The sequence below is a fragment of the Anas acuta genome, chromosome 22 (genome assembly GCF_963932015.1).
Source record: "Anas acuta chromosome 22, bAnaAcu1.1, whole genome shotgun sequence".
Lineage (NCBI taxonomy): Eukaryota > Metazoa > Chordata > Aves > Anseriformes > Anatidae > Anas > Anas acuta.
In genome coordinates, this window is record NC_089000.1 from 711953 (window position 1) to 736815 (window position 24863).

Sequence of the window (24863 nt, forward strand, 5' to 3'; positions counted from 1 at the left end):
TCGCTACGGCCGATGCTGCGAGGGGGGGTGGGGGGGGGCACTGCCCGGGGGGGGGGCGGATTTTGGGGTCCCCCCGGCAGCCGCTGGCACCAGGGGGGGCTGACGCTCCGCACGGCGGCGCCATCTCAAGGTTCAAAAAAAAGAAAGCAACAAACACCCAAAAAACCCCAAACGCTCCCGTTTTTGGGTCCCCACCGCAGCCCTCCTCCTGCAGGAGCGGGGCCAGGGATCGGGTGGGGGCAGCCAGGGCCCAGCTGAGATTTTTTTTTTTTGGGCCAGACGCGCAAAAAATTTGGGGATTTTTTTTCCAAAAACTCCCCCAAAATTCGGGGATTTTTTCCCTATGCCCGCTGCCTGCCTCCCATTCCCCTCCACATCACGCTTTTGTGCCTACAGACCCCACATTCACCTCACTGCTGCCCCCCCGAACCCCAAATCCTTTTTTTTTTTTTTTTTTTTCTGTTTTTTCTTTTTTTTCTTGTTTTTTTCCACCTCCAGCCCCTGCGGCGGGGCCTTGGCAGAGGCACAGCTTTGGCCCTGGCCCCGGTGCCGGCGGTTCTTGGCCGGGGCCCTCGAACCCCCAAAACCGCGCGGACCCCAGGGCCGGTTAAACATAGCGCAGCGCCCGCCCGCTGCTGGGAAGCCCCAGCGCCAGGGGTGGCCGCGGCTCGGGGGGGGGGGAAACCTCGGCCAAACCTCGTGCCGAAGCGACGCCAACCCCTTGCCAACTTGGGGTGTCCCCCTTGCCCCCCCCCTCACCCCCCCAAACCGATGCTGTTCGGGTCACCGCCTTCGCCCGCTCCAAAGTTTGCTGCTGGGTTAATAGGAAAACGAAGCGAAGGTTTATTTAAAAGGTCGGGGGGAGGCGAGGGGGGGGGGAGGCTGGTAAATAAATAAAGAGGCTGGCAAGAGGCTCGTGGCGCCCGCTGTGGTTTTGGGGGGCTGGGGGTGCCAATCCTGGGGTGCTCAGAGGGGGGGATCAGCGCCACAACCCGCTCGGGGGCTGCATCTGCACGGCACCGCCTGCTGCAAAGCTCCGCTCGGGCGCACGAGGGGATTTGCATGTGCACGGTTGCATATCTGAGCAAGCAGCTGCACGGGCACGGTGCTGCTCGTGCAGCCAGGGCACTGCCTTGTGCACGGTGCCATCTGCGTGTGCATGGCCCCCTTCGCTCATCCGGGACACCGTTTGCACGGGTAGGGTGGAATTTGCATGCACAAGGCTGCATTTGCACAAACAAGGCTGCATTTGCACATGTAGGGTGGCATTTGCACGTGCAAGGCCTCATTTGCATGTGCAAGGCCCCCTTTGCTCACCCAGGGCAGCAGCTGCACCGCTCAGCTGTGCACGCTCAGAGCACCCCTTGCACACTCAGAGCAGCTTTTGCTCACCCTGGGCACAACTTGCACACACGGGGCACCATTTGCACGCCCAGAGCCTCTCTCTGGGGTCTCCCCCTACTTCTCAACCCCCCGACTCCTCAACAGCCGCCCCCCAAAGTGCACCCTGAGCCTCCCCCACCCCCCCACCCCGCTGCCCTCTCCCCCCGCGGCCCCCTCCCCAATTACCAGAGGCTAACGAGGGACGAGCAGCACCGGGTGCTGCCCCCTAAATCCATCTCGGCTCCGCTCTCCGTGCAGTGCTGAGTCCCCAAAATGCTGAGAAGGCCCCGGGCAGCAAATGGCCTCAGACCAAAGGATTTTTCAGGCCAAAAAAAAAGAGGAGAAAAAAAAAAAAAAAGCCACAAAAGAGGCAAAAGGAGGCAGGGAGCGCCTGGCGAGTTGCCGCTTCCCCACCCGCGGGTGCTTTCCAGTTGCCCACTCACTCGTTCGATGAGTTGGGTGCCGGGGTCGGTCTCAGCCGTGCTGGCACCGCACGTTTCGGGGCTGACCCCGCTGCCTCTCCCCCCTCCTGCTTCAGGAGGGCTCCGGCCGCAGCGCTGAGCCCGAATCCCACGGCAGCGCTAATGACAGGGAGGAACGGTGTATTTACAGGGGCAGAGCCCAGCACGCGGTGGCCACCAAAACCGCGGGCGGCTGCTTTTGCTCTGCTGAGTCTTTCTTTTTTGCCTTTTCCCGGGCGCCGCTACCCCAGAAAAAAAAAAAAAAGAGCGGGGGGGGGGGGGAGAGGAGAGAGGATTAAAAAAAAAAATCCCCCCCCCGTCGATGTTTTGCAAGAGATGCTCTAGCAGAGGAGGAGGAGGAGGGTGAGGAAGGGCAGGAGGAGGGGGCTGGCGGCGGCGGCGCGCCCGGCGGCGTTGCAGTGGGCTCGGTTGGGGCCGATGCAGGCGGCGTACGCCATGGCGTGGGGGATGTAGTTCTGCTCGTGCACCCCGTGCAGGAGGTGGGCCATGGGGCCGCGGGCGAAGACGGCCACGTCCTCACCGCCGTGGGTCTCCTGGCGCAGTGGCACGGCTGACTGTGCCTGGTAGTTGGCGTGCGCTGGGCAGGGGCGAATAAATAAATAAACCAAATGAAAACAACAAGTTAAAAAGCAGCAATAGTTTGAACCCCCGCCACCGTTCCTGGTTGTTTTGCCCCCCGGTGCACGTACCGAAATCCACGGCTGAGACGTTTTCACGCTCACCCCCCACGATTTTGTAGCCAGGGCCATTGCCGTAGAGGATGGAGGTGAAGGGCTTGCGGTCCACATCGCTCTGCATCGGTGCCAGACCTGGCAGCGGCAGCGCCCTCAGCACCGCGGGGACGTCCCCAGGGTGTCCCCATGCTAGGGCTGGGGGGGGGGGGAGGGAGGTGGCTCACCAAAAATGGGGTTCCCGCGGGGGGTGTAGCCGCCGAAGGTGAAGACGTGCGAGTGGTCGGCGGTGACGACGCTGAGCGTGTCCTGGGGCGAGGTGAGGCGTGTGGCCAGCCCGATGGCTCGGTCCAGCTCCACCGCCTCGTGCAGCGCCTGCTTCGCCTTGCCCTCGTGGTGCCCGTGGTCGATGCGGCCGCCTGTGCCCGGCCCAGCTCCGCTCAGCTCCCCTGTGCGCCCACTGCCCCCCCTGGTCCCCCCCGTGGCACCCCCAGCTCCCTCTTTATGCTCGCTTTTCGCATCCCCCACCCCATCTCTTCCCCCTTTCACCCCTTGCACCCCCATTGCCCTTTTTATTTCTTTATTCCCTGCTTTGCATCCTCCTCACCCTCCTCATTCCCCTTTGGACCCCCCGCTTTGCCTCCCCCCCTCCCTTTTACCCCCCACCTTCAACCAGCAGGAAAAAGCCCCGCGGGTTTTTCTGGAGCATCCTGATAGCCACGGCCACCATCTCAGTGAGGGACGGGTCCGTCTCGTTGTTCCTGTCCAGCTCGTACACCATGTCGCCGGGCTCGAAGAGACCTAGGGACAGTGATGCTGGGGGGGGGGGATGCCCTTTCCCGACCCCGTGCTGGGAGCTTTTTGTGCTGGCTCAAGAGTTTTGCCCAGCGCCGGATCCCCTTCCCCGGGCTGGCGATTAGATAGGAGCCGAGGGATGCTCCCGGCCCTTCCTTCCTCCCACCCGGCCGAATTCTGCATCCCCAAGGGGCTGGAAAATTGCACGGGGGAGGTGGAGACAAAAAAATTACATGCCGGGGAGGGGCAGAAATCCCATCCCTGAGGGGTCCCCACGGCATCCCTGGGGGTCCCCCCACATCCCCGGGGTGCTGGGGGCCTGGGGGCACCCCGGGACTCACCCAGGAGGAAGTCGACGCGGCTGAGGTTGAGCGCCAGCAGGTCCCGCCGGTGCCACACGTACTTGGCGACCTGTGGGGGGGGGGGGGACAGAGCCCCCGCAGCTCGTCACCTCACATGTGGGACCAGCCCCCGTCCCCAGCCCCGCAGCCGCCTTTCACCCCCTCCCCAAAACATTTCCAGCTGAGGAGCAGCAGCAGCAGCTCTACGGGTTTGGGTAGGGGGGGGGACACCCTAGCGCGGCCCCCACGTCCCCGTCACCTTCCCCGGGGGCTTGGTGTCGTGCCACGCCTGCACCAGGTCCCGGCGGTCCAGGCGGGTGCCCCGGTGCTTCTCCTCCTGCGGGTACTCCACGTCGCTGGCGTTTTTGGGGAACATGTATTTCCGCCCGCCGCCCAGGATCACCTGCGGGGAAAAACCCACTCCCAGGCTTAGAAACGCAACTACAGCCTCTTTTGAAAATTATTTTTTCCCCTACAAAATAAAAAAAAAAAAAAGGGAAGGGAAAGGAGGCAAACCCCGAGGAGACAGAGCTGGGTTGGAGGATGATGTCCAGGAAAACCCTGGCGGTGCGCAAAGCCAGGAGAAAACACCCGAGGAATTTCACCTCGCTAGAAATAACTCCGAATCTCTTACTATTAATTACACTGAGGACAGAAATAACCATTTCCAGCAGTAGCTTTGGCTTTTTTTTTCCCTCCTCGCCAGGGGCGGCGGGCAGGGATGCTCCCTGCCGGGGTCCCCGCATGAACCCGCCGGGACGGAGCCTCATCCCGTGGCTCCGGCTGTTTGCTTTGGAGCCCGAGTTATTTGGCTTCCGTTATTTATAACTAGGCAGAGATTTATTTTTTTTTTTTATTCTCTCCCCCCCACACCCCTCGCCCCGCAGAAGGTGAATTATAAAGCAGCAAAACAACAACACCAAAATTATTAAGGGAAGAAGAGGGAGAAAGGGAAAAAAAAAATTCTTCCCCGCTATATAATTATTTCCAGCCTGGGACAGAGTTGAAATTATATTAAAGGGAAAAAAAACAGAAGAAGAGGCTATTAAACAGCTAAATAACAGGCTTAGATGTTTTGCTTTGGGGCTATTTTGAAGTACAGAAGCGTATTTATTTACAGGGCTGAATTTCTGTGCAAATCCACAATGAGGGGCAGAACTGAGGGGAAAATGCAGCTTTTTGGGCACGGGAAGCATGAGAAAGGGGTTTGTGTCTCAGCGTGAGATCGGGATGCCTGCTGCGGTGCTGGCACCCTGAGCCCATGGGTGCAGCTGGGTTCTGGGGGCTGGGGGAAGCTGGGGTGGGGCACTGGGGGGCCCGGCCCCACATCTGCTGGAGGTCCTGACTCTGCACCCACTGGTGCTCCTGGCCCTGGACCCTTTGGTGGTCCCAGCCCAGCACCTGCCAGGTCCCAGCCCACCACCCATGGGTGGCCCCAGCCCCGTGTCCCCTGGAGCCCCAGCCCCGTGCCCATCAGTGGTCCCAGCCCAGCCCCTACTGGGGATCCTGGCTGCTCACCCCCCTCCCCAGGGTCCCAGCCCTGTGCCCAGAGGTGGTCCCAGCCCACACCTCTTCCCTCGGGGTGTCCCCAGCCCCGTGCCCACCTCGATGTCGGGGATGTTCTCCACCAGCTGCCGCGCGATGTCCTTGCAGCCACCCTCCAGCGCGTCGGGGGGCATCTCTCCATCCGAGTACCAGTCGCGGTTGGCAGAGTGGGCGTAAGCGGCGCTGGGCGTCGCGTGGGTGACCCGCGTGGTGGTGACGATGCCCACTGCCTTGCCTGCGCCATGAGGTTCATGGGGCAATGGTGGAAACGGCCCCAAAACCCAGCGTTCCTGCCCCATCCCCACGCCCACCGGCGGCTCACCTTCATCCTTGGCCCAGCGGAGGATGGAGGTCACCTCCTGGCCCTTGGTGGTGTTGCAGCGGTCGCGGGTGACGCCGGCGCTGACGCCCACCGTCCCCTCGTTGGCTTTGACACCGCAGAGGTAGGCGGTGGCCGTGCCCGCGCTGTCGGGCACCTGAGCGTTGGTGTTGTAGGTCTGGGGGGTTGGGGGGGGCAGGGAATAAATCGACCCTGTGTTGTTATCATCATCCTCACCATCATCATCCTCACCATAGCCCCATCCCAGGGCTTCCCTCCTGCATTGCTCAGCCACACCGTGCCCGAGCGCCCCTTCTTTTGCCCCTCACGGCCCTTATGTCATCCCCTTGCTGTGTTTTGCTGGTTTCAGCCCCTTTTCAGCCCATTTTTAGGCAGGGAGAGCAAAGCCAGCAACTTTTGCCCTGTCACAAGAATCCCTTGCAGAGATGGGGTGAAAGGAGGCAACCGGGGCTTGCAGCTTAATAAAAAAAAGCCTTTTTTTTTCAGCAAAATAGCCCCAGGAGAAGAAGGGGGGGGGGGATTCTGGCTCCCATGGCTGGGCAGCCTCGTCCTGCCCCCCCCGTTCCCACAGAGCCAAGCCCTGGCACGGCGGCCGGGCACGGGGCGTGAGCCAGCTCCACTCGCCCGCCCGTGACCTAATTTCGGCTCCGGTCGATGACGGCCGCCTGCCTGCGACCTTGTGGCGTGCGGCCCCCATCCCGCGGGGGAGCCAGGGTCTGGCCCCGGGGGCTCACCTTGGCCAAGGCAACGTAGGGGAACTTGTCCATCTCCAGCAGGCTCTCCTCGCCCTTGCGGTTCTGCAGCTGCCCCTTGAGGATGCGGGCGGCCGTGACGGTGGAGACCCCCATGCCTGCGGGGTGGGCGCCCCGTCACCGCCCCGCCAGCCACGGGCCAGGCGCCAGCTGGCGGCGTGCGCCCTGTGCAGCCCAGCGTAGTGCAGCACCCGGTGTGTGCAGTGCCCAAATTATTGCAGCGCCCGGTGCATCACAGCACCCAACACGTCCCAATGCCCCGCTTGTTGCACCCCCTTTGTTGCACCGCCCCATCCTTGCAGCCCCCCGTTGCCCCACACCGCACCCCATAGCCCCCCGCTGGGGGGTCCCCATCTCACCGTCGCCCAGGAAGAGGATGAGGTTTTTGGCCACGTTCTGGTTGAGGCGCTGGAGCCGCAGGGCGTCACGCAGTGTCTCCTGCGCCTGCTGCCGCCAGTACTCGGGGTCCTTCTCGTTCTCTGCCAGGGTGCAGGGAGACCAACGGGGCTCAGCGGCACCCAAACGCACCCACTGCCGGGGCGCAGCCCCCCCAAACCCCACCTACCGGGGACCAGCGATGCCAAGCAGAGCTGGGCCAGGAGGGTGAGGAGGAAAGCCTTCATCGTGCCCTTCAACGCTTGTCTTCCTTGCACCAGCAGCAGGAGCTGGGTGGGAGAAAGCTGCGGGGGCTCAGCACCCTGCCCTCCCCGTGCCTCAGTTTCCCCGCTCTGCTCACCCAGACCTTCGCCCCCGGGATTAACCAAGCGAGGACAGAGGGGACTGTCCCCTCCCTGCACGGTCACGGCTGTGCCCCCACTGGGACATGTCAGCCCCCTGCCGCGGGGCGTCACCTCGCTGGCACCAACCGGGTTGGGGGACGGCGGAACACCCCCTCCCTCACCCCCACAACCCCATTGCTGCGTGTCCGTGTCCCCAGCCCCGCTGCACGTGGTGTGCTCGAGGCATGTCGGGGTCCCCTCCACACGGCTGTGTCCCCATCGCGTGTCCCTGTCCCCATTGTGTGGCTGCGTCCCCATCGCGTCTGTGTTCCCATTGCACACTGGGGTCCCCGTCTTGCGTCTGTGTCCCCACGGCATGTCCCTGTCCCCACCACACCTCCCTGTCCCATTACATGTGTCCGTTCCTACGCACATTGGGACCCCATCGTATGTCCCTTTCCCCACCGTGTCTGTGTCCCCCTTTTGCATGTGTCCCCACCACATGCATGCCATGTCCCCACCTCATGTCCCCAGCACGCGCCCGTGTCCCACCGCATGCCTGCATCCCAGTGCACATCTTTTTCCCCATCGTGTGTCCCCACTGCACATCCACATCCCAACTGCGTATCCGTGTCCCCACTGCCCCTCCACGTCCCCATTGCATGTCTGTGTCCCCACTGCACGCCCATGTCCCCATTGCAAGTCTGTCCCCACCACACGCCCGTGTCCCCACCGTATCCCTGCATCCCCCTGGTGCCCCCGCGTCCCCTCCGCACGCCCGTGTCCCCATCCCGTATCCACATCCCTGTTGCGCTCCCGTGTCCCCACCGCGCCCCCGTGTCCCCGCCACACGCCCCCGGCCCCCCGGCCCTGCCCGGGGTCTCTCCCGGTGGTCGCGGGGGGGTCCCTTACCGCCAGCCCGGGGACGTCCCCGCACAAACTTGGGCTCTGTCGCCCGTGTCCCTCCCGGCCGGCGGAGCGGAGGCGGGCGGGGGACAGCGAGCCCTTAAATCCCCCCGGCCCTGGCCTTCGCCTCCTCCTCCTCCTCCCCTTCCTCCACCCTCCACCCGCTGCCAGCACGGAGAGTGGGGGGGGGGGGGACGCGTGTGTGGGGGGGTGGGAGGCAGCAAACTGGGCTTACTGGTGCCCTCTGCCGGGTTTTACTGGGAGGACTGGGAGGACTGGGGGGACTCGGGGGGGGATAAGCGCTGCTGGGGGTGCTGAGCCCCTTGTGCGCGGGGGGGCGTCGGGGGAAAGAGGGGTGCGGGGGGAGCAGATGTGCCCTGGGGGGTGCCTAATTCCTCCCCCCGAACCAGCCAGCGAGGGCAGGCGTGTTGCAACACTTTGGGGTGCCCCCCCCGCCCCCAGCTGTGGACTCTCTGGTGTCTGCTTTGGGGTTGTGCTCGGCTTCCCCCCTCCCCTCGCTCCCTCCCCTTTTGAGCAGCCCCCCCCCAGCTGCCCCGCTCTGTCCCCACTCACCCATGCAGACCCTCTCCCATTTTGGGGTCGGGGTGAGGGACTCGGGGCACGCTCTCACCTCCGTGCCCCCCCCGGCCGCCTGCAGCCCCGCAGGGTTTTGCGGTAGGTCCTACAATAAACACGAGGCTGTTTGCAGCCCGACACGTCCCGGCTCGCGGCTCCTCTTGCAAACGGTGCACGAGGACGGCGTGCCAAGGCCTGGCCATGCGCCCCGGCATGTCGGGACAGGGCTTGGGGTCGAGGCCTGGGGCCCTGCTTTTGGCCTTGGGAGGCTGCCGGCCTCCCCCGCCTCAGTTTCCCTCTGGTGGGGACAGAGGTGGCTACGTCGTGGGGGGACCCGTGGGTGGCCGTGGAGCTCTTGGTGGTTTCCCAGAAGGTGGCGGCCTCAGCCCAAAAATCCGCTCCCTGAAGGCTTTGGGGTGCCACCGGGACGGGCCTCATGCATGCGCTGAGAGTGTGGGTGCTCAGCCCCCCGGCTGGGGCAGGGGATGGGGGCAGCAGCACGGTCCCGTCCCCGCTGTCCCGTGGGAAGCCGTGTGGGACAGCTAACGGGGGACAGCACGGCGGAGAGCTCGTTAGCCCTGCGCACAGAAAGCCGCACGATGGGGAACTCCTTGATGCGAGCACAAAACCAGGCTCAGAGTGTGGGTGGGAAAAAAAATACAAACCCTGCGAGGGGCTGCTAAACATGAGAGGACAAGGCTGCAGCCAGGGGCTGCGGGAGTGCCCAGACTGTGCTCACGTCTGTGCAAAATTGAACGCTTGCACGCCTGTAAGGCTGCACGCCTGCATGCACACAAAACTGCAGGCTGACATCCTTGCACCATCATGCGCTTGGATGCTTGCACAACTGGGAGGTTGCATGCAACGGTGTGCTCGTGTGCTTGCACAATCGTGTGTGCACATGCTGCGTGTGCACATGCCGGGCCAATTGCACACTTGCCCCCTTGCACAAGCGCGAGCAATGCCTGGCTGGCTGCAAAACCGCTGTGCACAGCTGCATCCTTGCACGGCTGCATCCCTGCACCCCTGTGCAACGGCTGCTTGCACACGCGGGTGCTGGAACAGCCGCACGCCCACGCACTCACAGCGCTGCGCGCTTGCACACTCATTTATTTTAATTCCCGGTTCCCCCGCTAATTCCCAGTTCCCCCGCTAATTTCGAGTTCCCCCCCCCGGTTCCCAGTCCCCCCCCCCCCCAGTTCCCAGTTCCTCCCCCAGTCCCCAGTTCTCCCTCTCCCCATCCCTGCCCTAGCAGCACCCCGCTTTGCGGCGTTCTCCCCGGAGGGTGCTCGTCTCCCGGCGCCCCCCCGGCGCCCCCCCCGGCCCCCGAAGGAGTTAACGGCGTTGGGAGGCGCGGCCCCGCCGCCCCATTGGCGCTGCCGGCCCAGGTGCATCCTCGCCCCGCGCCGCCCCGGGGCCGCAGCGCGCAGCAACGGGGCTCGGAGCCATGGTGAGTGCGGGGCCCCCCCGCCCCAAAATTCCCCCCCACAGACCCCCCCGCTTCTCCTTCGGGCTCTGTGGGTGCCCCCCCCCCCAGCCTTGGCTCTCAGGGGGAGGCGCAGGGAGGTGCCCCCCCCTCCTCCTCCAGCAGGCGGGGGGGGGGCACAGCGCGGAACGGGGCGTGTGGGGGCGGCCCCCCCCGCGATGATGATGATGGTTATTTGATGGTTATCGATATTTTCCCGCTTTTCAGCCCCTTTTTGCTCCTTTTCAAAGCTTTTCAACATTTTCTTCCCCGCACCCCCCAGCCTCAGCCAAACCCGGCGGCTCCCCCAACCCCCCCCCGACTCATCCTCGCCCCCCCTCATTAACGCAAGTAGCTGCTAATTAACACCCCCCCCCCCCACGGTAACGGGGCCGGGCCGGCCGCAGGCCGCGGCGGCGCTGGGGGCACCCCGGGGTGCGGGGCGGGGGCGGTGCCTCCAGAGTGGGGGGGGGGGGCGGCTGAGGGAGCCCGGGGGGGGGCCGCTGGGGACCGGCACCGGGCCGGGGCCCTGGGACCGTGTCCGGGAGCGGGGCGGGGGCGGCGCGGAGCGGAGGCGCCGGGGCCGGCGGGGGCAGCGCTGGCTCCGAAATGGCGCCCGGGAGGCGGCGGCGGCGGCGCCCCGAGGCCGCGGTGAGGGGCCCCCGGCCCCCAGCACGGAGCTTGGGGAGGGGGGGGATAAAAGCGAATTTTGGGGAGTGTCGGGGGTTTTTGAGGCCTTGCGGGGAGTTTTGGGGGTGTGGGGTTTCAGCTTGGTACCCCCCACACCATCGCCCTGCACTCCCCCCCCCCCCAGCCCGTGTGGGTTTGTAATGCGATTTCGGGAAACTTTGGAGCTGGGACATCCCCCCCCCCCAAAAAAAAAATAAAAACAGACAAAATAATAAAATCACCCCTTTTTGACCAAAAAAAAGGGCGTTCCCCCTCTCTGCAAGCAAAGGGTGGGAGCGCCTATGGGTGCTGCTTTACGCTGGGGGGAGTAATGTGGGTGCAGTAAATACCTAAAAACCCGATTTTCCACAATTTGAGGCAGCGGGGGGAGGGTGTATGGCCACCCCCTGAGGATGCGCTGTGGCAGCCCCCTGGGGGGCTCTAGGGGCTGAAGCTCGGTGTGGATTCTCTGCTGGTTAATACGGGGTTGAGGCAGCACGGCACAGGGAGCGATGCGGGGGGGGCGGATGTGTTTTGCCCTTTTTCCTGCTGTTTTCGGATTGGGCTGGGCTGGAGCTGCTCAGGGGGCTGCAGGGGCAGGCAGGCGGGATGGGGGATTGCCGAAAAGCCTCATTTCCTCAGGAAACGGAGTGAAAGCGTTGGCTGAAGGCTCGGACTCCAGGAATTGGCCCACGCCGGTGCTTTGGAGCCCCGCTGGGGATTCACAGAGCCCCGTGACCAGACCCCCCCTGCATGAGCCTGGAGCTGTGAATTCCAGCCATGTGCGAAGTGCAAAAACAAGGAGAGAAAGGGAGAGGGGAGGAATTAAAAAAAAAAAAAAAAGAAAAAAGAGAGAAAACAGATTTCACCACCGATAAAATCCTGCAGTTGAAGCTTTTCCTCCCTGCACGGTTCTCAGGCAGAAGCGCAGCCTCGAGGCAAGTGCTCGGAGGAGATTTTGGGTCTGGAAACGGAGCTTTTTGCACAAGCCAGGACGGAAAGGGCCTTTTGCCTTCAGCCCTTTCCCATCCCCAGGTGGGTGCTGCAGGGTGCTGCCCTTCCCACCCTGGTGCACGCGCTCGCCCTCGTGCCTGCGGCTAATTAAACCCAGGCTGCGATTTGGGATCCGGGCAGAGCCCTGGGCTCAATTAGTGGTTGTGCAACGGGCGGGCTGGGAAGCTTCACGGCGGCGTTGGCGTCATCGGGCGTTATTGGGGCCGGGGCATGTTTCCACCCCCGGGCCTGTTCGTCCCCTGGATAGCTGGGGACTGGCACTTCCGTTGCACTCGCCTTGCCACAAAGCACGCTCCCTGTCTGGACAACCCCCAAAATGCTGATTTTTGTGTGGTTTTGTACCATTTCTGTCCAAAGCAGCCTTAGCACTTTGGCTCTCCCCAGTTCTGGCTGCTTTTGCCACTCTCTGAGCGATGGGGAAACTGAGGCACAGCTCTGCGCTTGGGTGCTGCCAGATTCATACTGGCTCCGTGTCCCTTTGGATGCGGTGGCAACGGGATGGCAGTGTCCCTACCTCCACCCAAACGGGTGCAGAGCCCTGCTCCCACCTCCCCACCACACAGGGTGTGATGCTGGGGAGTGATGGGACCCAAGCGGCACCGTGGGGCCGGGGAAGGTTTCGGGGTGCCTGCTGTTGTCCCTGTGTGGACAATGCGGCTCAGTGTGCGGTGGCAGGGCCGTGCCAGGAGGGAAGGAAGCGGCGCCGCGATAAGGGCTGTCTGCCAGCCTGTGAGGTTTCCCCTTGTTTTTCTGCTGGGGGCTGAGATAAGAGCTGGGCCCCCCCTGCCTCGCCACGAGGTAACGCCCTGGGGACGCTGAGCCGGGAGGGAAGCGGCGCTTTGCCCGTCTGCAGAGCCTGTGCGCAGCCCAAACACAAGGTGCCATCACCTCTGAGCATCTTTGGGTGCTCAGAGGGACCCCATGGGGTGTTTTGGGGGATGCTGTGGGGCAGGGGGTATGTGGTTTGCGGGGCAGGCAGGAGGGTGCAAGCGAGCTGTGGGCTCTGGGTGAGAGGCTGGCTCCTCGCTGCCAGCGCTGCCTGAGTCCATGGTGAGCCCGGCACGGGGACCTTCTCCCAGTCCTGGGGCCGGGAGCCGATGGAGGAGGAACCAGCATTATTCCTGCCGAAGGGGAGGTTGCACAACCCATCCCCAGGGGAAGCGAGGCGGGTTCGGGTTCACTCAGCTTTTGGCTCCGGCCGCGCCGCTTTCTGTAACGTTCCTCCGGCGGCTGCTCGGCGCTGTGCTAGCCCGGAGCCATTCAGGGTCCAGCTCCCCGGAGCAGAAGGAGGAGGCTCTGAGGCTGTGTTCCCCTGCTGCCGTCCTTCCTCCTCCTCGTCCTTCCTCCTCCTCGGCGCAGCCGGGGTGCCGGCCCCCCACCGCTCAGCCCCTCCGTTTCCTCACCGCCCCCGCAGATGTCGACCTACAAGCGGGCAACACTGGATGACGAAGACCCCCTGGACTCCATCAGTGAAGGCGATGGGTACCCCAACGGCTTCCAGGTGGGGGCTCCATGCGAGTGCTGGGGAAGGGGGGGGGGGGAAAGGGGAGAATTCAGGTCCTGGCAAGCAGCAGAGGGTTGCCGGGGACGGGTTGTTTTCCCCGGGCTGGGCGCTTTCCCTTGGGGCAAAGTCTGGCGTGGGCAGAGCTGTGCTGGCTGCCGGCCGCTGCCCTTTGCTCCTCTCGCCCCTGGCAGCCATCGGGGCTGTGTCTTGGGGAACCAGGGGTGTCCCCACAGTCCCCGCAACCCAGAGCAAGTGGTGGTGATTGTGGGGGATCCCGCGGGGCCGGACCCCTCTGCTGTTCGCAGCGCTCGGGCGCTCAGCTTTTCTGCTGGCCGAACCCCTTCCTGGCTCGACTAGGGCTGGGCTGAGCAATTAGCACAGGATGGGAGCTTTGTCCCCGCACAAAGGGGATTAGGCTAATTCCTCACCGAGCAGCAGGGAAAGCAGCTTAAAAAGGGCTGCGGGTGGCAGGAAAAGAGCCCGTGGCCGCCAGCGTCCGGCCTCGCTGGTTAAACCGCCCTCGCAGGGAAAGATTTGGGGCTGGAGCGGTGCTCTTGGTGCTCACCCTGCTGGCAGCCCCGTAATCTCTGCCCAGAACAGCGTTTCCCACACCAAAATCAGGGCTCTGCTGCTGTTTTGCTGTCCCCAGCGTGGCCGTGCCACCGCAGGGAGCTCCACTTGCCATCGTGTCGGCTCGTGCTTCCTGGGGATGTTTTTCAGCCAAGCAGGAGTATCCTGTTACGGCACTTCCCGACGTCTTGTCCCCCACCCTGTCCCAACTCGAGGGGGTGGGACAGGGACGGGGACCACCCGAGGTGGCGGGGGGGCTGAGGGTTTGGGTGGCACAGGCTAGCAGGTGATCCCGCTGGCCGGCCGAAGCGCTCACCCCGCTCCCTTTCCTGCCATTGTGCCGCCCTTCCTGGCGGGTTTCTGGAAGGCAGCTGTGGCTTTTCCCAGCCGAAAACGGCGTGTGTTAGCGGGCCCACTTCGTGCCACGGGCTGTAGGAAGTAAACGGATTTGTTAAGGGGGAGGATGGAGGATGTGCTGGTGGGCTTTTCCCTGCGTGCCGTCGATGGGGAAATGGCGCTGCTTTTCCCGCAGGTGAATTTTTGCGGCCCGAGGAGCAGCCTGGGGTGCTGGGCTCAGCGCACACGGCCTGAGAAACAGCTCGTGGTCCTGGTGGCCGTGCTGGCGGCCGTGCTGGCAGCGTGCCTGCTGGGCCTCATCTTCCAGTACAGAGCCAGTAAGTCCCCGCAGCAGGGACCGAGCCCCTTGGGCAGGGCAGGGTGCTTGGGTTGGGGTTGGGACGCTCACCTGCATCCCTCACCCTAAGGTGGGAGGTTTGGGTACTGGGCAGGGAGCCTAAGGGGTGCCCAGACATGGATGGGATGGGATGGGATGGGATGGGATGGGATGGGATGGGATGGGATGGGATGGGACGGGATGGGACGGGATGGGATGGGATGGGACGCTCACCTACATCTCTTGCCCCCAGGCAGGGTTCTGGGGCATGGGAGGGGACGCTCGCCTGCAGCCCTCAGCCTAGGGCATGATGCTTGAGCACCAGATGGGATGCTCGGGCACCAGACCGTGCTCACCTGGCTCCCTTCCCCCGGGGTGAGGGGCTCGAGTGCTGGGTAGGATGCTCATCTGCATCCCTCTCCCTGGGGTGGGATGTCTGGGCACTGGACGGGATGCATGGGCACAGGGGGAGATTCTTGGCCACATCCTTTGCTCTGGGGGAGGATGACTGGGTCCCAGGCGGGATGCTCTCCCACATCCATCACCCTGGGGTGGGATGCTTGGGCACAGGCTGGGATCCTTGCCCATGCTCCTTGCTCCAGGGCAGGATGTGTGCCCACATCCCTTGCCATGGGGTGGGATACCCGGGCGAGGGGCAGGATGCTCCCTTGTCGTGCTGCAGCGGCAGAGCTGAGCCTGTCGTGCCCACCCCCAGGGCCATCCGCCGTGTGCCTGTCGGAGGCCTGCATCTCCGTCACCAGCTCCATCCTCAGCTCACTGGACCGGGCGGTGAACCCCTGCGAGGACTTTTTCAGCTACGCCTGCGGAGGCTGGATTAAGGCCAACCCTCTCCCCGACGGCCACTCACGCTGGGGCACCTTCAACAACCTCTGGGAGCACAACCAGGCCATCATGAAGCATCTGCTGGGTGAGCAGCGGCAGCAGTGGGACGCGTGGTGCCGAGGAGTCCCGCTAGGTCTGGGGGTGCCAAAAATGTGCCTGTAGGGATGTAAGGTTGGATTTAAAGGCCAGCATCAAACCAGTCTGCGAGGCACACACTGCAAGGACGTTGGAAGGCAGGTCCCGATGATGTTTGCTCTCCTGGATGCCCTTGGGATTTTTGAACGTGGTGTTGCAGCTCCTTGGTGCAGGGAGCTGAGCAGGGGAAGGGTCTTGGCTCTGCAGAACCTGTGCTGGTGTCCTTGGAAGCGTTGAAATGTAGGGTTTGTACCTCAGACTGCATAAAGAGGCCACAGCACCTTCATAGCACCCCGAGCAGAGGAGCTTTCCCTGCTGATGGAGCTTTTTTTGGGTAGAGCTGGCTCACAGTCTGGCCATTTTGGGGGCTGAAGCCCCCCAGTAGAGGGAGGGACCCCCGGGCTCAGCCTCCGCACGCAAACACCGAAGTGGGGCAGCTTATCCGAGCAGCCGGCAGGAACGGTTTGTTCAAGCTCTGAGCAAACAACTGGCTCCTTATCAGCACTTTCCACTGTGCTGGGCACTGGGGCTGATTATCTGAAAGAGAAGGCTTGGGAAGAGCGTTGTCTTTCGGGAGGGGGGCGGCGCGGGAACGGCTTCGTCCCCAGCTCTTCCCGCAGAAATCTGGCGCTCGCTGCACCGGGAGAAGGGACCGGGCCTCCAGCCAGGCGGTCGCGCTCGGCATTTCCTTGAATTCCTCGTAGCCGAGGGACCCGGTTAATAAAACCACGCAGCTGGGAAGCCAAAGGTGCAAGCTGTGTCATGAGGAAAGAAAAAAAACTCCAGGGAAGCAGGGCTGTAGGGGGGGGGATGGGGAAGAAAGGATGGGTTTGGAGGCGGAGGAGAAAAATGGGTTTATTGTTCTTTCTTGTAGAAATAAATAATACAGGCCTGGGGAGCGAGCCGGGAGTGCCAGCACAGGGGCAAGGGCAGCACAGGGGGCTGGGTGATGCTGGGAACGGCAGAGCTGCTGGAAAAGTGCTTTTTGTTTTTCTTTCTTTATCTCTCTCTTCCAAAGAGCCGGAGCAGCTGCTGCTGGAGGGAGGGGAGATGGGGGCAGAAGGCCAGACGGGGCCAGGGGAACCGGTGGGGAGATCCTTTGGTGCCTCTTTGGAGCCGTTACCCAAAACGGGGCTGAGCGTTTCTCTGGTGGAAGGCTGGGGGCTCTGGCATCCCCTACGGGTTCCGTGAGCCCCCCGCGAGCCACCTCATGTGCCTCCTGCAGAAAACACCACAGCCAACGTGTCGAGCGAGGCGGAGCGCAAGGCGCAGCGCTACTACCAGGCCTGCATGAACGAGAGCAAGATCGAGGAGCTGCGAGCTGCCCCGCTCATGGAGCTCATCCAAAAGGTTCGGCCCTTCCCCAGTCGGCTGAGTCCTCTGCAAAATGGGGGGAAGAGCTCGCTTATGGGCAGCCCCAGACTCTCTTATTTCTGGGGCAGAGCATCACCCAGGACTGGCTCTCCCAAGGGAGGCAGTGATTTATCAGATGCATGGGCAGGTCTTGCCCTTCCTGGGCTTTTTAGCCTCATCATAAGATTCTTCCTTCCTGGATGGGCAGCAGGAGGATATTTAACCAAGGGCACGCAGTCATTCCTTACCTGAGCCCTCTCTTCCCCAGCTGGGTGGCTGGAACATCACGGGCCCCTGGGCCGAGGACAACTTCAACGCGACGCTGCAGAAGGTGACGGCGCACTACCGCACCTCGCCCTTCTTCTCCGTCTACGTCAGCGCCGACTCCAAAAACTCCAACAGCAACGTCATCCAGGTGGATCAGTCGGGGCTAGGCCTGCCGTCGCGGGATTACTACCTGAACAAGACCGAGAACGAGAAGGTAAGGGTGGCAGAGGGTTGGGGTTGTCAGAGAGGTGCCGTGGGTGGGTGACACTCCCGTCCCCCTGTAGGTGCTCGCCGGGTACCTGAACTACATGGTGCAGCTGGGCATGTTCCTGGGCGGCACCGACGAGGAGTCGACACGGCAGCAGATGCAGCAGATCTTGGATTTTGAGACGGCGCTGGCCAACATCACCATCCCGCAGGAGAAGCACCGGGACGAGGAGGTCATCTACCACAAAATGACGGCCGGAGAACTGAAGGTAGGAGCGGGGTGAGGCTTCTGGGCACCTGGGGTTGGGAAGCGGGGCTGGTGGAGGGGGTGACGCAGCTCCTCCAGGGAAGTCCTGATGCTGGCTGAAACCATCTGGGAAGTGCTTGTGCAATAGTTTGGCCCGTTCTCAGCAGCCGGGTCCCTGGCGGTGACATCCCACCCCGACCTGCTCCTCCCAGCCTCCGGCCCGGGGCTGGCGGCTGTCCTGCTGAGGCGCTGACGCACTCCCAGCTCTGCTGCCCGCTGTCCAACTGCAGACGTCAGCCCGGCCACCTCCCTGTGTCCCCAAAGGGGCCATAATGTGCCTCCCCCCCACCCCGTTGTCAGCGTTTTGACACCCGCTCGGCTTTCTTTTCCTTTGTGGGAGGAAATTGTTTAGTCCCCTCCGACCTTTGGAGGATGTTGCTGCTATGGGAAGTGGCCTCTTCAAAATCAGCCAAATCCATCAAACCGGGGCCGATGTGACAGCCGCTGGCTTGGGAGGCGGCTGCCACCCCTGATGGCTCTTGCGTCCGTTTTTGAGCTTGTAACCGTGGCGTGGCTTTTGCAGGAGCTGGCACCGGCTGTGGACTGGATGCCCTTCCTCTCCATGGTCTTCCACCCCGTGGAGCTAAACGAGTCAGAGCCCATCGTGGTCTATGCCAAGGAGTACCTGGAGCAGGTCTCTGACCTCATCCTGGCCACGGATAAATGGTGAGAGCCCCCAGCCCACCTGGAAAGGTGCCCAGGGTGTGCCGTTGTGTCCCACTGCCCGCTCACTGCCTCTCGCCACAGCCTCCTCAACAACTACATGATCTGGAACCTGGTGCGGAAAACCAGCCCCTTCCTCGACCAGCGCTTCCAGGATGCTGAGGAGAAATTCATGGAAGTGATGTACGGGACGAAAAAGGTGAGGGCGGAGCCCCAATGCTTCCAAATACCCAGACTCCTGCATCAACGCAGCATTGGCAGTTTTTAGCAATCACGTTGCATCCAAGACCAGATGTAGGGCAGGTCTGGGGCTCACATCTGTGGTGCAGAGCGTTGTGCAAGCCCGATCCCGAGGCAGGGTGATGGGGTGGGAAGCGGGGAGGGTGCTGGCTGTGCCGTGCCACCGCTGACAGCCACCTCTCGCCCCGTGCAGACCTGCCTCCCACGCTGGAAGTTCTGCATCAGCGACACAGACAACAACCTGGGCTTTGCCCTGGGGGCCATGTTCGTCAAGGCCACCTTCGCCGAGGACAGCAAGCAGGTGGTACGTCCCCACTGCCCCAGCAGCACGCGAGCTCTGGTGCTGGGGAAGCTGCTGTGGTGGTGGACCTGTCGGGGCAAGCCAGTGTTTCTGTGTCCACATTACTGTGTTTGCTGTGTGCTGCTGTCCGCCGGGTTTTTCGCTGGTCCCTGCCCTGTGCCATCTTGGCATCCCAGCCTCTTCCTCCCCTCTGGCGCGAAGGGTTTTGAGTCGGTCCTTGAACTCGCTCGGGTGGGAAGCCAGCTGTCCAGGCCAAAATGCACCGCCTTGTTTCCTCTAGGCGGAGGAAATGATCGCAGAGATTAAAACAGCCTTCGAGGAAAGCCTGGAGACCCTGCAGTGGATGGACGAAGAGACGAGGAAATCTGCCAAGGAGAAGGTGAGGCGCTGGGAGCAGCGGCGGGGAGGCGAGCCAGTCCTCCCACCCCTGGCACCAAAAGCACCTCAGTCCTTGTCACCCCTAGGCGGACGCCATCTACAACATGATCGGCTACCCAAAGTTCATCATGGACCCCAAGGAGCTGGATAAAGTCTTTAATGATGTGAGTTGGGTGGATGATGTCCCGTGGGTCTCTTTTTTTCCCTTCCCCCCACCTCCATCAGGATGTGCAGGATGTGTGTGCCCATGACCATGGCCCAGGGGCAGCCTTGAGCCCTGCGTCTCCTCCAGAAGGGTCTCGCTTCTGTCCTTGGCCCCTCTCTGGGGACTTCCTGAAGAGCTGCAGCTAGTCCTGGGGTGGCCAGGGCCCTTGGGATCCCTGCCTGGACATGGAGTTCTGTAACAGTGATTCATTGTCCTCCTGAGGCTCCGCAGCTGTCGGAGAGGAGGAGAAATGACAGCGGGTGTAGCTTGGCCTCCTGCTGGCTCCAGAGGCTCAGACATGAACGCACCGGGAAGAGCGAGGCCGGGTGACCACCGTGTGCCACTCACACTTTGCTCTTTCACAGTACGAGGCCGTGTCTGACCTCTACTTCGAGAATGTCATGCAGTTTTACAACTTCTCGGCCAGGGTCACTGCTGACCAGCTCCGGAAACCACCAAACCGGGACCAGTAAGTCCTCTTCCCCACTTGGCACAGCCAGGCTCTGGTGTGCTCAGCGGGAATATTGTGATATCCCGTGTCCACTGTGTGCAACGCTGGGGTTTGGTTTTGCTGGAAATGTGCCCGTTAGACCATGCTGGTTTGGGGGAATTAGTTTGGGCTGACAGCGTTGTGCTACTGTAAAGGGATGGAGCTGGAGCAAACCTCGGTGCTGGGTTTTTGTTGGCCATGTCCTTGTCGCCACAGGTGGAGCATGACGCCTCCGACGGTCAACGCGTACTACTCTCCCACCAAGAATGAGATCGTCTTCCCCGCTGGGATCCTCCAGGCCCCTTTTTACACCCGTGCATCTCCCAAGTGAGAGCCTAGGGAAAAAAAGGAGGGCAGGATTCCCAAATTTCCTCCTGTCCCCAAACTTGATGCTGAATTTCACGGCTGTGGGGAGCAGTGGCCGCTCGCTAAATCTTGGCATCGCCCTCCCACAGGTCGCTGAATTTCGGTGGTATTGGTGTGGTGGTGGGCCACGAGTTGACACATGCCTTCGATGACCAAGGTACGGGCAGGCCGGGTGGGCAAGCTGGTGGCAGGGAGGCTGTTGGAAAGGCAAAGGACACGACGTGTTTTTGGCAGGCCGGGAGTACGACAAGGACGGCAACCTGCGTCCCTGGTGGAAGAACTCCTCGGTGGAGGCCTTCAAGCGGCAGACAGAGTGCATGGTGGAGCAGTACAGCAACTACACCATCAACGGCGAGGCTGTCAACGGCAAGCACACCCTCGGGGAGAACATCGCCGACAACGGGGGCCTCAAGGCTGCCTACCGGGTAGGGCTGGGGGGCCGGGGCCAGGTGGCAGGGGGCGTGGGGTGGCTGGGGCTGTGCCATCCCCTGAACCCACTGTGCTCCTCGGCTTCCAGGCGTATCAGAACTGGCTGAAAAAGAACGGGGAAGAGGAAACCCTCCCGACCCTTGGCCTCACCAACCACCAGCTCTTCTTCGTTGGCTTCGCACAGGTGGGTCTCTCAGCCACAGGCAGTGAGGATGATGCTGGTTTTTGAGGTTCCTTCCATCTTTGGGGTTCCTTCCACCTGTGGAAGCACGCTTCCAGATGCTGTTGGGAGAGCACGACAGCAAGGCTGAGGTCTCCGGAGATGCTGTCTGGTGGGTGGAGAACCAAGTCAGGGTGGTGCTGGTTATAAAGCAAGACAAAGCTGGAGCTGGAGCTGTGTTGGCCCCTGTCCCACCAGCGGGGAGGTCGGCTTTGGCACTGAGTGGGGTCCTGCAGTTGCAGACATCAGCACCTGTGTCTCTTGCCCCCCGCCTGCAGGTGTGGTGCTCGGTTCGCACACCGGAGAGCTCGCACGAAGGGCTCATCACCGACCCTCACAGCCCCTCGCGCTTCCGTGTCATTGGCACCGTATCCAACTCCAAGGAGTTCGCGAAGCATTTCAGCTGCCCCGTGGGCTCCCCCATGAACCCCCCCAAGAAGTGCGAAGTGTGGTGATGGGCGAATGCCCGAGGGAACCAGCTGCTTCGTCCTCTGCTGGCAGCTGAATTTCCCTGGTCCTTTCAAGAGGCTGAAACCACTTCTCTGTGCAGCGAACTGCCCAGCTCCCCGCTGGAGCGGCGCCCCACGTCCCCGGTGTTGTCCGAGGTTCGATCCACTGTGAAAACTTCTCTTCCCCTCGCTCGCTGGTGAAATGACTTCGATTTGAGGGTTTTTCTTTCCCACCGTGACCAGGCCATGTGTGGAGGCACGTGTCCGCGGGCACTGCCTGTATTTACACACGCAGTGCTCAATCTTGATCTGCTGCCCCAGCAAATACCTCTTCCGAGGCGATAAAGGGAACGCCACGGTGCCAGCAGGTTTGGCTGTGTGTCTAAATACACCTGGCATACCTTCCTCTCTCCAAAGATGCGCACACAAGAATGGAAAGTAGATTAAGATATATTTTGGGGGGAAATATATATATATATTTTTCATGCATTTTGGAATACACTGGAAAATTTCAGGGAAAATGCATTTTAAAGCTTTTTTTTTCTTTTGTTTTTAGCAAAGGATTAGAATATTTATTAATTATCTTTTTTACTTAGTGCAGCTGCAGGGCACAGCACCCTGTGGGGATGGTTCCTCAGCTTGGGGAGAGCCAGATGTGGCTGCCCGGGCTGTGGATGGAACCAGCCGGCCCTGGAGCCTGGGTTCCTCCGGGAGGGACCGTCCCCAGAAGATGCTGATGGGGTAAGGGGGACAGGGTCTGGGGACAGAATTGGTGGAGCCCCCTTAGGGACTCCTGTCAGGTCGCAGAAGGGCTCTGCTGGGATGCTGCAGCCCCTGGGATTAGCTTTAATTTCTGAGTGCAAAGGGAAAAGTTGACGTGCCAAAGATGTAACTGAGGTGGTGATGGCAGGGATGAAGGGCCCGGCTCTGCCTCTGCCCATGGGCATGGTCTGGTTCTGGCCATCCCCAGGTTCGCAGAGCCCAAGGCTGGGTGCGCAGCAGCACACAAGGACTGCACTGATCCTGTGTCCTGCCAGCGCCTTTCCCAAGGGCTGTGGCTGCGTCTCGGCCAGAGAGGAAGGAAAAGGGAGCCCAGAAAGCAGGAGCATGGCAAGAGCAGCTGCAGGAAAGTCCCTGCATGCCTCCTGTCTTCATAAGGGGAGGTTGGCCCCAGCCTGGCCCAGAAGCTTCTCCAGCCAAGCACAGGCAGTTCTTGCTGCTGCTTTGCTCGCTGCCATGCCCAGCCCCTATGCCCAGGAACTGCAAGCCTCGAAATCACCGTGTGGCCCCAAACCTCCATTCCTGTAGCTCTGGTTTGGTGCCAGTGCAGAAGCTGGTGGGGATGGGGGCAAGGTGCCTCCTCGGGGGCTTTTAATATTCTTTTTTGCGGTTTAGAAAAGAAACCACTGACAGTAACTCAGGTGCTGCGTGTTGTCTCATGGGGCACCTCCTTGCTCTAGACAGAAAGCAAAGATGTAGAGGGATTTTTAATATTTATATGTAAAAGGAGGGGTATGGGGGGATTTTTTTTGTAACTATTTTTTCACCCTACATGTGGAGCTTATCATAATTGAAATAAATACTTTTTACTGGGTCTGGAGTTGCTCATTACTGTTTTTTTTTTTCATATAGCAGGGAATGTTTTGTGTCCTCGGTGTGCTTTTTTCTTTCCATCCCAGCTGTGGGATCTGCATGGATGGGCCCCCCTGTGCTGACAAAAGACCAAGCTGAGCAGGCTTTTCCCAGCCTGTGCTTGTCTTCCACCTCTTGGAGGCTAAAGCCAGAGTTTTGTGCCCAAAAAAATCACTCTCGCTGTGGGTGGCTATGTGCGTTCTACGTCAGTGGCACAGCCCCACACATCTCCCCAGCAGGGAAACCTTTCCCGGATGCTTTTCCTTCCTCCCGCGTGAGATTCTGGCCAGCCAGGCTGTGCTGGGATCCAGCAGCGCTGCCCTGCACAGGTTGCTCTCCAAGCAGCCTTATTTATAGCTCTGCGATGCCAGCTGGATGCTGCCAGCTCCATAGTGCAGGCCAGCACTAGCTCCCAGGCACCTTGAGCGCATGCTCGGTGGCTTTACTGGGCTCTCCCCAACATGAAAATAAAGACCCTGGCCATGGAGAGAGGCCAGCAGAACCATAAAGCAAGCAACTGGCTGAGCACTTGTTTGCCATTTAGCCCTGGCTTGTTATCTGGGGCTGGACTCGAGCTGTGGCCACCTGGTTGTGCCCCATCAGGATGTAGCGGAGGCCAGGAGCTCGTGGAAATGCTCGCAGGGTGTTTTTGCTGCAGGCAGGTGTGGAGGCAGCATGGGCAGGACAGCCCGGTGGGGGACATGGGTGCTGCTCTGGCTCCTGGCACTGCTCACGGCATGTCCCTGCGATTGTCACCCCTGTGGTAAGGCAGTAAAAGTTTGTTTTTGCTGTTTTTACTGTGTTGCCTGTCCCAGATTAAATACGAATGTAATAAGAGAGCTTGCTTTCAGCTCGCGGGACTTGGTGTGAGGCCCTTGATTTCCTGCAGAGCTGCGAGACCAGCTGAGATCTCACTGGAAATGGTGGCACAAACCCGCAGAGGGCGGTGGAGCCGAGAAAATCACTGCCTGCACGCTGCGGCTGGGCTGCAAGGAGTTAGCGATGCGTGGAGCGACACCGGGGTGAGGATGAAAATTTTTGGCCTGGATCTGGCCCCAGCTGCTGTGTGTTTAAAATGCGGTGAAATGTCGGAAAAGAGAGGAGCAGGAGTGCCATGGGTGTAAGGCAAAGAGGATTTAATCTGGGAGAGCAGGGCTGGGCGAAGGAGCCATTGCCCTGCTGCAAGAAACACAGAGGAGAGTGCAGCCGTGCACCCCTGCCTTTCCCACCCAGCATGTCGCAGGGAGGATGCTGTCAGAGGCAGTTTAGCTGCCTGAAAGGGAAATAATTGGCCTCTGAGGGATGTCTGTGCTCTCTGGGGCTCTTCCCATTTATCCAGGAGTTGTAGCAGCTCAGCTAGGTGGTCCCTGCCAGCCCGGCGCTGGGCTCGTGGGTGCACAATCTTCCTTGTGCGCCCCTAAACTCATCCCAGGAAATTATTTTCCAGTCCCCAGCCTGGTTATATCTGCTGTCTTGGCCTCCACTGAGGGGACAGCCCCAGTGCAGGAAGGATTTGAAGGGCAAGAATCAGCTTGCACCCTTGCAGGGTGAGGGCCTGGCTGGGGGGATGCTGCGGTCAGGGCCGTGGGCCCGGCGGCAGAGGCCTGCCCATCTGGGAGGCCGCCGGGGTGGGTGCAGCCGGCAGGAGGTGACTCATCCCGCTCACGTGCCGGTGCCCGGCGTGGGCTTGCCCGATCCTGGGTGGTATTTGCCTTATTTCACGCTCAGCCGTGCCCTGGAGGGCTGAGACGTTGGCCGAGGGCTGAGCCCAGGCAGGAGAAGGAACTGGCACGTGGGCCTGGCCGTTCCTGAGGAAGGAGGGGAGGCTCCAAGTGTTTTTGCAATTATTTTTTTTTTCCTGGGGGATATTGGAAAAGGATCACTGGGGGGAAAGCAGGAGAAGCCCAGAAGGAGAGGCGCTGTTGTGCCATGCCGGGTGATAGCGGGTACCCAGAGCGTGTGGGAGCCTCCGG

At 61.7% G+C, this 24863-nt stretch overlaps 2 protein-coding genes across 5 annotated transcripts; one reads left to right on the forward strand and one right to left on the reverse strand.

The window, feature by feature from the left end:
- Window positions 1-819: 819 nt before the first annotated feature.
- ALPL (alkaline phosphatase, biomineralization associated) lies at window positions 820-8097 on the reverse strand. Of its 2 annotated transcripts, none has more exons than XM_068658670.1 (12): window positions 7941-8097; window positions 6875-6974; window positions 6669-6788; window positions 6292-6407; window positions 5540-5714; window positions 5277-5452; window positions 3932-4075; window positions 3673-3742; window positions 3203-3337; window positions 2764-2955; window positions 2555-2674; window positions 820-2442 (listed from the first exon to the last, which is right to left on the reverse strand). In XM_068658670.1, exons 2-12 carry the CDS (start codon window positions 6930-6932, stop codon window positions 2186-2188), a joined length of 1563 nt encoding a protein of 520 aa, XP_068514771.1. In that variant the 5' UTR covers window positions 6933-6974; window positions 7941-8097; the 3' UTR covers window positions 820-2185. The 2 variants fall into 2 exon arrangements, with proteins under 2 accessions (XP_068514771.1, XP_068514772.1); XM_068658671.1 differs by having other exon boundaries at window positions 6875-6989; window positions 7941-8096.
- A 1705-nt stretch (window positions 8098-9802) lies between these two features.
- ECE1 (endothelin converting enzyme 1) lies at window positions 9803-22852 on the forward strand. 3 transcript variants are annotated; one of them, XM_068658475.1, is made up of 18 exons: window positions 9803-9960; window positions 13073-13159; window positions 14265-14406; window positions 15121-15333; window positions 16609-16733; window positions 17005-17217; window positions 17288-17479; window positions 18041-18183; window positions 18265-18379; window positions 18614-18724; window positions 19002-19100; window positions 19186-19263; window positions 19670-19773; window positions 20011-20121; window positions 20250-20317; window positions 20395-20585; window positions 20678-20773; window positions 21088-22852. In XM_068658475.1, the coding sequence occupies exons 1-18, from the start codon at window positions 9958-9960 to the stop codon at window positions 21262-21264; spliced, it is 2268 nt and encodes a 755-aa protein (XP_068514576.1). In that variant the 5' UTR covers window positions 9803-9957; the 3' UTR covers window positions 21265-22852. The 3 variants fall into 3 exon arrangements, with proteins under 3 accessions (XP_068514576.1, XP_068514575.1, XP_068514577.1); XM_068658474.1 differs by lacking the exon at window positions 9803-9960 and adding an exon at window positions 10981-11679; XM_068658476.1 differs by lacking the exon at window positions 9803-9960 and adding an exon at window positions 11799-12536.
- Window positions 22853-24863: the final 2011 nt, after the last annotated feature.